The sequence below is a fragment of the Rhincodon typus genome, chromosome 4 (genome assembly GCF_021869965.1).
Source record: "Rhincodon typus isolate 14 chromosome 4, sRhiTyp1.1, whole genome shotgun sequence".
NCBI lineage: Eukaryota > Metazoa > Chordata > Chondrichthyes > Orectolobiformes > Rhincodontidae > Rhincodon > Rhincodon typus.
In genome coordinates, this window is record NC_063335.1 from 46,388,751 (window position 1) to 46,400,520 (window position 11,770).

At 40.7% G+C, this 11,770-nt stretch overlaps 1 protein-coding gene across 2 annotated transcripts; it reads left to right on the plus strand.

Moving 5' to 3' along the window:
* Positions 1–7,973: 7,973 nt before the first annotated feature.
* Positions 7,974–11,509, plus strand: LOC109916636 (myc proto-oncogene protein-like). Of its 2 annotated transcripts, XM_020516372.2 has the most exons (3): positions 7,974–8,309; positions 8,829–9,607; positions 10,379–11,509. In XM_020516372.2, exons 2-3 carry the CDS (start codon positions 8,851–8,853, stop codon positions 10,978–10,980), a joined length of 1,359 nt encoding a protein of 452 aa, XP_020371961.1. In that variant the 5' UTR covers positions 7,974–8,309; positions 8,829–8,850; the 3' UTR covers positions 10,981–11,509. The 2 variants fall into 2 exon arrangements, with proteins under 2 accessions (XP_020371961.1, XP_048451905.1); XM_048595948.1 differs by lacking the exon at positions 7,974–8,309 and having other exon boundaries at positions 8,417–9,607.
* Positions 11,510–11,770: the final 261 nt, after the last annotated feature.

Sequence of the window (11,770 nt, forward strand, 5' to 3'; positions counted from 1 at the left end):
ATCTGATACTTCTCAACTCCATTTTTCTGCCTTTTTCCCATAAAACTTGATTCCGTCACTGATTAAAAATCTGTCTATCTCAGCCTTACTTGAATATACGTAATTACCCAACTTTGACAGCCCTCTGTTATAAAAACATTTCCACAGATTCACTGGTCTCTGAGAGAAAAGAAATCTTTCTCATCTCTTTCTTAAATGGGCAACCCTTATCCTGAGACTATGCCCTGGTCCTAGCCCCTTCTACAAGGGGAAACAACCTCTCCAAATATACCTAATCAAGGTCCCTAAGAATCTTATTTGACACCATTCAGGAAAAAGTAGCTCACTCGATTGTCACCACATCAACATTCACTCCCTAAACCACTGACATTCAGTAACAGCAGTGTGTACCATCTAATAAGGTGCATTGCAGAATTTTACCTAGGCTCCTGAGGCAGCACCTTCCACATTCATGACCACTTCCATCTAGCAGAACAAGCAGATACATGGGAACACCACCACCTGCAAGTTCCCCTCCAACCCACACATCATTCTTACTTGGAAATATATCGTTATGTCTTGACTGTTGCTAGGTCAAAATTGTGGAACTCCCTCCCTAATGGCATTGTGGATCTACCTCCAGCACATGTACTGCAGGGGTTCAAGAAGTCAGCCCACCATCACCTTCTCAAGGGCAACTGGGGATGGGAAATAAATGCTGTCTCAGACAGTGATGGCCACATTCTGGGCAAAATTTATAGGAAAGATCATCTGTTAATTACATATAAGGTATTGGGAACTGTTCCAGAAGAATGATTCCCAGGAATGTCTTGGTATGGTCAATTGGTGTTTTAAATGTGACTTTAAATACCATCATACAATGAATTCTCCTAAACATTATACCAAACTTTTAGAAATTGTGCACAACATTGAGGTTTTGAAGGGAATGGTGGTGATACTGATCAAGCAGTGGAAATTGTGCTTCAGTACAGTAATAATAAAAGACTAAGTCAATTGTGCTGTGTTGGACAGTAGATGCACATCTAAAGTGTGCGGAGTAGATTCTTCAAATGTTACCTAGATTCTTTAAATAAGAGCAACTGAATTAAGGTTAAGGGTTTTGTGCATGCTACCTGCTTCAGGTAAATTACTCAGTAAAAGAGCTGGCATAAACCACTTTATCAGCACGATCATAATGTCAAGTGAAATGTCCTTACTAATGAGCAAGTCATCAATGAAATTGCTTTTGCAAAGTCAGTGGATTTACAGTTTATGCAATCGAGGAATTATTGTGTTCCTTTAACAAGACTTAATGTCTCTAATCAAAATATTATTGGTGTCAGGAGATAGAAGTTTGAAGGGAAAAGGGTTGATTATGTAAAGCTAATGTGTGGTTGCCCGCCCAGCTTATCACAGGCTAAACACCTGCGAAATGATGCAGGAGTAAGTGACAATAGGTAGACTAAACTCATAGAAGAGACCAGTGATAAGTAAAAAAAGTATGGGAGGACACTATCACAACTCATAGAAAGTCTTCCATTAGCATGATACTTTAGCAAAGATGCATCAATGGTCTTGGAGGTATGGGATAAAGAAAAAAAAAAAATTGATCTTGCACTTTGTAGAAATGGCTACCAGATTTGGTCAATCTTAATGAAATATAGTGAAAAGAAAGAGTAATGATGGGCAAGGTAGTGTAGAAATGCATAGGGATTGGACTGGGGGCCACTGGATGAATTACTGATAATGGGGGAGGGTGGGTAGTAGAGTGGAGGATTTGCCAATGATGAATTTAGGGATATGTGTGAGAATATGAACATTGTGGTAATAAACAGAATTGTGGAAAAACCCTTAGTCATGGACTGTGTGAAATAAATTACACAATAATTGATAAGAGGCTTCAGAAAATCTTAGCAGCCACATCAAGTTACAAATTAACATCTGCCCTGGCATGGACAGTCCTTATGAAGAGCTCATGGCAAGTAGAGGTGCAGGAGATATCAATTTGGTTTTGGGAGAAATCCAAATATTCCTTAGCTACCGAAACATGTTAGTTTGAGGAGTTACATAAACTTTAAAAATATGTTTGTTTAGGCTGCTTTGTGATTAAACTGTATTGTAATTTAAAGAAAGAAGAAAATAAGGAAATGAAGAAAGAACTGCAGATGCTGAGAAGAAAGCAGAGTTAACATTTCAACTTATATGAACAGGAAGGGTTTGGGAGATATGGGCCAAATGCTGACAAATAAGACTAGATTGATGTAAAATATCTGGTTGGCATGGACAAATTGGACCGAAGAGTCTATTTCCATGTTGTACATGTCTATGACTCTCCTTGACTCTATGACTTCAGTGACTTCATCACAAGACTCATCATTTCATGAAGGAAACATGCAAGGTTCATTATATTATATGGAATATGAAAAGAAAAACATCATTGTGCTATTAGTTAGTGGTATTTTGTACCTGCCCTAATTTCTCCTCAAACAGTTTGGTGTTGAGTTCTGCTCCTGAGAAGCATATTAGGGTGTTTTATCCTGTTAAAGTTCTTATCATGACAAAATGTTGTTGTTGATGAACTAGACAACAGGGTAATTACTCATCTGAAAGATCATTGTTCTAATAAAACTGGTACTTAATTCTTTCCATTTTCAGACCAAATTAGAGTGTTTGTTTCACAATTGTAGAATGAATTAAAGGATGACTGCACAGTCTACCACATTTCTCAGGGAACAGTGTGTAGGTGTGAGTGCTGACATATCAGGTACTTTCCCCAATGTGCACTGATAAGAGTTGGTATCAACAGTAGTCTACTGTGCCCATGGGTTGGGGAGTAGAAAGTATCAGCTGGGTTTCCCAATCCCTATCACCATTTTGTTTCCCCTGTTGAGACACTGCGTTCAAGATGTAGAAAGTGAAATAAACTGGACCAGGTTGTGTTAAGAACTTAAGAAATAGGAAAAGGATTACTGCGATTCAGCATACTGCCAGGATTACTACCAGCTCTACCATTTAATCTGATCATTGTTAATATTCTACGTAAAATCCACTTTCTCATGCTATCCATATATCACTTTTACTGTCCAGGAACTTATCAATCTTAGCCCATGCACTAATTGTCACTGGCATCGGTCATCTGAGGGCAACAGATGCCAATGGAACTGTTCAAACTATGCTCACAACATGACCTCCTCCACAAGGAGGACATGAAATGGAGACTGGCTTTTTGGAACACTTCCACTAAGTCCGCGTGCATGGTTCTGGTTCCCTGTCATTTTAACTCTCCACCAGACCCCTAGTTTGTTAAAGTTATAAATTGACCTGTTTTGGCCTCTACTACCACATTCCAAATATCCACAGAAGCCCATTAAACAATCAACTTGGGAATACAACATTTTTGGAAAACATGTCTAAACTTTAAAGTTTGTTCCATATTTAAGACAAGATTATTATTTACAAACAACATCAGGACAATGGAAGATTTTGATTCCAGTGACTGCATTTGATTCACATTATAGAGAAGGATTAAAGAAAAGAAATTCTCTTCTAGAGTTTTATCAGCTATCTACTAAACTTTGCCTCGCAGGACCTGCACGTGTCTAAAAACTTTGAAATCTCCAACTTCTTCCAAATCTAACAGAAAAAATAAGCATAATTGAAATATTCACGGTGACTCTATCTACAAAAGACAATCCTTAAAACCTAGCTCTTTGAACTAATATCACCATACGTAGCTCAGAGTCATATTTTGTTTTATAATGCGGCTGTGAAGCACAATGCGATATTGCACTAAACTTTACAATACCATCTTGGGAAAAGCAGCCTGCCTGATTGTTACCCCATCCATCAGTGCTGCATAGCAGCAGCAGTGTGAACCAACTCCAAGATGCCTTGCTGCAACTCACTGAGATTCCATAGACAGCAACTTCCAAACCCATGACTTCTACCACATGGAAGAACAATGACAGCAGACGCAAGGGAACACCACCACCTGCAAATTCCCCTCTAAATCACATGCCATCCTGATTTGGAAAAATATCTCCATCCCTTCACTGTTGCTGTGTCAAAGCACTGGAACAGCCTTACAAACAGCAATGTACCTTAAGGACTGCAGCAGTTTAAGGAAGTGGCTCACCATCACCTTCTCCAGGGCAATTGGGAATGGGTAACAGGGCAGCTAAGTCAAAATGAAACGTTCTGAAATTGGATACAGTAGAGCCTGTCAGCACCTGTAGATGGTAATGTTTTCGGTTTAGACCTATCTTTACAACAGCACACAAACATTAACAGGTAATTTCCCTTCACAATTTCTGATGGCTTTATTTTCAGGATTTTCAATTTTTACCTGAGCAAGAAAAATTCCAGCAATGATAAGAATGAAGAGGAATAAAAGGAGAAAAAAGCTAAGAGGAAATTTAATTTCATTTCAGATTCTGCTAGAAGACATACTATGACCTATCTCCAGAAACAGTAGAATTTTGTCTTTTTTTGGCAACTGATTGTTTCCTTATTTCACACAAATATGAATATGAAAGTTCCATATTTTACGTCTTCTGTGATATTTCAATAATATATTGTGCTTCTTAGCAGCATATGTATAAATCCCCGTTTTCCCCACTTTCTTGATCGTATAAGACAATGGTGGAAATGCACCACAGAATGAAAAATAAAACACAGGTAAATTTTTTAGGTGCATCTATCACTTGCACAGTGGTTGTAAGCTGTTTCTATTACGTTCTGACAAAATGATGCTGGGTGCAACTTTTGACTTTAGTTTTCAGGTTTAGAGCGTTTTAATAATTTTCTACTGTGCAGTGTTGAGAGACAGCATTCTAAAAAGCACTGTTTCCTGAATTCATTTAGAGACCAGGAATATTCCTTAAAACTGGTTGCTCTTTAGGGCTCAAAATCCATCACACAGACAGGTTTGAGGGGTTGATTGGCCTAGTTCCTGCTAATAAATTGTGCAACAAATGGAAGCCTGATGATTTTGAAAATAAAAATCAATTTGTAGTGGGCTTCTCCAACAAATAATTGGCTGATTCAGGCTTGGTTTTCAGTCTTTGGGTGCACAGGACCAATTCCAGGGTTACGTTAGTTTGCTTTCCTGTCCCTAGGTACTTCAGATTTCCACCAGCTGCAATGTTTTGTACCCAATTATCAGTTGAGAGTTATGCTTCCTACGCTAATAATTTTCATGAGATATGATAGAATTTTACTTCATCTCGTTGCAAATGTATGAAAGTCATTCCAAAGTGGATTGGATAGGAAGGAGGGAGGGGAGGTCAGAGGGGTGACTGTAACTGTCATTTTGGTCATAAAATTAATATACAAGAATGTGGGATGCAGTGGTGTATTGGCAATATCACAGGGCTAGGAAGCCATAGACCCACGCTACTGCTCTGAGGAACATGAGTTTGAATCTCACCATGCCAGACAGTGAAATTTGAATTCCATAAAAATCCAGAATTAAAAGCTGTTGGTTATCAAAGAAAAACATCTGGTTGCCTAATGTCCTTTAGGAAAGGTAATCTTACTTAGACTCATTTATACATAACTCCAATCTCACAGCAATGTCCTTGACTCCTAAGTGTCCCTCTGAAATGGCCCAACAAAACAATGCAGTTGAAGGGGCAATTAGGGGCAGGCAACAATTTATGGCTTAGACAGTGACACCCCATATCTCCAAAACAGATGTTTAAAAAGTATAAATGCCCTCTAAACCTAAAATTTTAAAGTCAAAAGTTGTACCCAGCATCATTTAGTCAGAATGTAAACGCTTAGCTGGATGAAAAAAATGCGGGATCAGACATAATATCGGCAGTAAAAGTCATCTTATAAACATTTGTTGAAGGTTTAGTCATGCAGTTATGATTTTGGCTGTGTCAATGTTTGGTAAAGGACAGCAGAAAGAATTTTGTAAAGTTACAGCACACCTACATTATATGAAGAGATTAGCGAATGGCATTTGCCTGATACTGCAAATCAAAAAGCGGGCAGTCGTCAGGATCCAAGAGATGAATTGATAGGTAACTGGGCACTGCTCCCACAATTCAACCTTTATGGTACTTATTGCAAACAAGGCAATGAATAGCCCCATTGTAAGTTAAAGTCAGGTTTCAGCAGCAGAGGGCGCGTTTAAACCATTTTAGTCGAGCAGATTTTTAAAAAATCTATTGACCAGTTGTTGCTGATGGGATTCACATTCAACAATATCCATTTGTTTCTTGAAGTCCATCAACTGCGGAAAGTCGGAGTAAAAACACGGTATTCATTACACAGGTTCCACATGGGCAATCCAGCAGCTCATCCAATTCAATCAATTATACGACGAAAGTTAGTTTTACAATCCATACAATTATTGGGACTTTCCCCCTTCAATTTTGTTTCATGCGTTGCACCATATTTGAACATGTTTCACTGAGACCTGATAATGCTGACATTGTCAGGAATATGTGCACAAAAAGGTTATTTAAAGAACAAGGAAATATTCCATGTTTTTTGGAGAAAAGGCAATTCAACACTAATTAAGAAAGAATAAGATAATTAAGAAATGAAACAATAAAGTCTACATAGAAAATGGTTAAATTATCGATCATGAGCAGAAAAAAAATCATGTCGTGACATAGTTCGTTCAAAAAAATCAGAAATTTAAATAAGTGTAGACAATTTACCAAACACATATTTGCACTTTGAAAAGGTTTAGTTTCATAATTATAATTGACTACATACGATAAATAAATCCATAGGTTTTTGTTGTGTCTATCACCCGCTTAATGGCAGAAATAAATGGGTTTGTACTTGGTTCAAATATTCGTTTATTTGAGTTCGTTGAGTAGGCAAAATCGCGGGAAATTCAACTGATACCTTTACCTCAGGTTTTGTTTTTGAAAACACAGGGGTTTTTTTTGTTCTTCATACTGTCAGATTTCCACACATTTGTGTCACTGACGTGGCTCTTACTTGTATTACTACATAACAGTTCTTTGCAGTTATCTAACAAAACAATTACCGAGTAGAACCAAAGTTTCCTGCACTTCGAAACGTTAACTGTGTCTCCCTTCACAGACGCTGCCAGACCTGGTGAGTTTCTTCCAGCACTTTCTGAATTTGTTTCAGATTTTCAGCGTCCGCAGTATTTTACTTCCATTTTATAATTAACCCCCCCAAAAAAGCATCTGTGAGGATTGTCATCTTTTCGGTTTTTTTAAAAAATAATTTGTATTTATTACATTCCTTAACAGTTACATCATATTTAATAAATGTATCACCGTGCACTGGATTAGGAATGGGTCATCCGTGTTCTGATACAACAGCAATAATAACAACCGCATGGGTTAGGATAAACACTGTCGAGGATGTTTGGACAACCTCCTTCAAAAAAAGAGTTGAGACTTAAAAAAACAAAGGAAAAGACAACGGACAATGGATAGTAAAGACATCGATGAACTCCTAATGTGATTCCTTGAGTGATTACTTTAGTCCAGTCCTTTAAATAATTATCTTACCTTAAGCAATTCAAAGAAAAAATGCGATTAGTAGGAAAAAAGTCAACAGAACAGGAAAATTGGAACGTGAAATAATAAAAGGAACGTTCAATATCGATCGAATTAATTGTCAGCTTGGCAACGAATAAGTTAACTTGACTACAGCAGCGCCCTCCCTATTTCTTACTTAATAGACTAAAATCCCACAGAGAAAGTGGTCAATGTTCTCTACAGTGTATTTCTATCCAGACAAAAAATCCTGCACTGTTCTCCTCCCATCTCCTGAATAAAGAGGTGGTGTGGTTGGGGAGGGGTGTGTGTGATGTGGAGGGCTGGTGGTCGGGTAGAGGGGAAAGAGAGGGAGTTGCTGTTTTGCTACATGTTGTGAAATGTATGTTAGAGAAGAAATTGTTACAAGGGATGCGTAATTTTTTGGCGCCAAAAGTAGGTGTATGGCGCTGTGGGGGTGGGGTAAGGGGGCGGGACTTTATCAAAGCATTAAACCGGTTACACGCACTCTAGATAGGTTAAAGCACTTTAGTGTAACCAGGGTAGTGAGGATCTGACAATACAGAGGAGGCAGAGAAAGACGACTAGTATAGACAGAAGCCAGCAAACTCACTTAAGGCCATCATTGTGTCTTGTCTCCTACAGATTACAACACTAGGAGCCTCACTAGAAGAAGAAGACTGCTGCGTTGGGTGGTTTTTTTTGAAGGGGGAAGGGGATTTTACTCCGTTGCTGCTTGCGGGTGTTTTGAGTTGGTGTCGGAGAGGAGTGGAGAGGGGAGGGGGCTCTGCCAGTTCCTGGAGTCCGTGTCCCAGACGCTGCTACATTACTCCGGTAAGTGTTGCTGTTCTCGCTTGTCCCGATAAATAAATATATAAGGGAAAAAAAGACTGAACAAAGCGCCCAGCCCTAAGAAACCCAGCATTTCAGCTGTCGGAGACCGGCCGGCGTTGCTGCTTTCTGTAACCAGTGTTGCAATTTTAACTTATATAATTCCAGAAAGCTATTTTAAATAACGCAAACAAAAAGGCTGTTGTAACAGCGTGCTCTGTTTTAAAACACGAAATGTGTACTTTTACCACACAGAACCAGTAGGGGTGTTTTCCCTCCGGTTTATTAGAAGTTATTCAGACTTTGCAGTGAGCGATGTATATGGGTTTTTTTTTACAGAGCTGCGTCAACGCTAGATATTTAAAGCCCAGCGTTTGAGCTGGCAATTATAAAGGGGCTTGTATGTGTGTCAGAGAATTAAAACCCAATGCACAATTTTTCATTTGTTGCATTTGTTCTAAGGGCTGTGTCTTTTTAATTTTGAGGGGGGAAAAAGTGACAGTTTTTCCGTTTCTTATCCAGACCTCTCACCCCCGATTTGAAGATGCCCCTGACGGCTTCTGCCACTTTTTTGGGCAAGAGCTACAACTATGATTACGACTACGACTCCTTCCAGCCGGTTTTCTACGATGAAGAGGAGAATTTCTACCAGCAGCAGCTGCCGGCTCCGAGCGAGGACATCTGGAAGAAATTCGAGCTGCTGCCCACCCCGCCGCTGTCGCCAAGCCGCAGACCCAGTTTCAGCCTCTTTCCTTCCAACGCCGACCAGTTGGAGATGGTCACCGAGTTCCTGGGCGACGACCTGGTCAACCAGAGCTTCATCTGCGACGCGGACAGCGAGTCGGTGCTCAAGTCCATCATCATCCAGGACTGTATGTGGAGCGGCTTCTCGGCGGCAGCGAAGCTGGAGAAGGTGGTGAGCGAGCGGCTGGCTTCGTTGCAAGCGGCCAGGAAGGAGCCGGGAGCCCCCTGCACCTCCTCCACCCCTTCCTCCTCTTCTTCCCCACCTCCCCTGCGGACCCCATCTTGCAATACTCCCGCTTCGGCCGGGGGTGCCGTCTTAACCCCTCCCGCTGCCCCCAGCTCCTCCGCTGTCTCTGCTGCTGCAGCAACCCCCGGCCACCTAGGCATGGGGCTGGGCGCCGCTTCCAGCACCTACCTGCACGACCTCAACACTTCGGCTACCGATTGCATCGACCCCTCGGTGGTGTTCCCTTATCCGTTCGCCGAGCATAAAGTATCGCTGCCCCTCCCTCCCGGAGCCGGCAGCCCCCCTGCCACAGACACGCCGAGTGACTCCGGTAAGGAAAGTGACCTCTTAGTGTATCTACAGGGGCGCTGTATGTGGTAAATGCTTAGAACCTTTTTTTGGGGGTGTGGGTTGAAATTGGGGTGCATTGCAAAACCCACTAATTTAATTTTATGAATTTTAACACTTCGACTTGCATTCCTCAATCTTATTAATGCAAAGATTTCGTCTCTTTTAAAAAATTTTTTTTGCAACTTTTTTTTGTAAGTGCGGTGTCTTTTAAAGGTTGTGGGGGCTTTTTAAAAAGTGTGTTGAATTTAACGTTTTTTTTAAGAGGTTGCGTCGGTTACATGCTACAATGCACAGGCAGACAGAAGGGATTTTGCGCAGATTTTTTTCCTCCCTCACTCTGTCGATCGGTCATTCCGGGACAAACTGGGTGAAAGTGTAATTAGGGGGTTGGGCATTCCAGGCCGACGAGTTTGAAGAGAGGGCGTCAGCCTTTATGAAAGAGTCTTTTCACCACCCCCTCCAACCAAGCAGGGCGGGATTTAATCAACTCCCTGAGGCACTCCAGCAAGAGGCTGTCTTGGCAGGGGGAGGAAAGAGCTAGAGAAGAGAACTGGATGCGGATATATAAGACCTCCTTACGCAATATCCTTCACTGAAGAGGCTTAGGTTGAATTTAGTAATGCAAATATCAGCTGACTGGGGCCCCATTGCAAAAAGAATGCTTGGTTCAGGCTGCTGTTAAGCTTGTGTCATGAGCTCACTGTTGACTTGTATCTAATTTCTCTTCCCTTTTCCATTGCTGCTTTTCCAGAAGAAGAGCAGGAGGATGATGAGGACGAGGATGATTATGAGGAGGAAGAGGAGGATGAAGAAGAAATTGATGTGGTCACTGTGGAGAAGAGGCAGCCCTCTAACAGGAAAGCCGAGTTAAACACAAACCCAGTTAGGGTCTCCCGACCTCAGCACAGCCCTCTGGTTCTCAAGCGGTGCCACGTCTCCACTCATCAGCACAATTACGCCGCTCCCTCCCCCCAGCCTCCCACCAAGCGCCTCAAGGTGGAGAGCAGTCGAGTGCTCAAGCAGATCAGCACCAACAGCAAGGGGAAGTGCCCAAGCCCGAGGACGTCAGACTCTGAAGAGAACGACAAGAGGAGGACGCACAACGTCCTGGAGCGCCAACGGAGGAACGAGCTGAAATTGAGCTTTTTTGCTTTAAGGGATCAAATCCCGGAGGTGGCAATGAATGACAAAGCGGCCAAAGTGGTCATCCTCAAAAAGGCAACAGAACACATATTGTCAATCCAGTCAAATGAACAGAGACTGATATTGGAGAAAGAACAGTTGAGGAGGAAGCGAGAACAACTGAAACACAGGCTTGAGCAGCTGAGGAACTCTAGCAGACAGAAATATTAATCATTGGCATTTTTCTTGTTTTTCTGAACTGCCTGAAGGCATTTCTGCTTTCTAATTCTTTACAAGAAAATTCCAGGACATAGACATGCAACTTTGCTGAACTTTCTTCCTGCATGCTAATGCATCATAGACTGAAACTACACAACCATGGCCAGGCTATTCTTTGTGGTGACACTTTGATTTTGGCCAGAAATATGTGATACTGCCTCATTATATGTTAAGACTCTTTACCACATTTTTTCTGGCGGGGTGGATTTACCATGTATTAGTCTCGCCAAGTTTTAATTTACAGATATATTTGTATTTAATGCATTTATTTTTCTTAAAAAAAAGAAAATCTTATTGACAGTTTAAGTCTACACTTTTTTGTTTTAATTACCATTTTGTAAAGATTTGTATAGTTATTAAAATTCTTGTAGAAAAATTAGCAGTTTATGTAAAATCACTTGCTAAGCAGTTTTGTGATGACCTGAAATTTTGTTGCAAAGTTTCTCAGCATGTGAATCGTGCCATAAAAAATTTCATTTAATCCTTGGCTGTAATTTCTTTTACTGCATCACTTTTGTTCAACATACTGCAATTGATGTGTCACAATGTCTTTTCACTTCATGTAAGTGTATGAGTTGAAGGGGAGAGTTGGCAGGCCAATGTTATTTGCACCAAGAAATAGTTGGGCAGGAAAGAGGGAGTGATGTAAGTTCTATAATGGAAAGTATATATTTGATCTCAACCACCATTTAGTTCAGGAAAAATGATTAATTGATATAATTTACTCTTCAGTTATACCAAT

Coding starts and splice junctions, on each gene's coding strand:
- LOC109916636 (XM_020516372.2), top strand. CDS start 8,851: ATGCCCCTGACGGCTTCTGCCACTTTTTTGGGCAAGAGCTACAACTAT. Junction 9,608..10,378: donor AGACACGCCGAGTGACTCCG/GTAAGGAAAGTG, acceptor CTGCTTTTCCAG/AAGAAGAGCAGGAGGATGAT.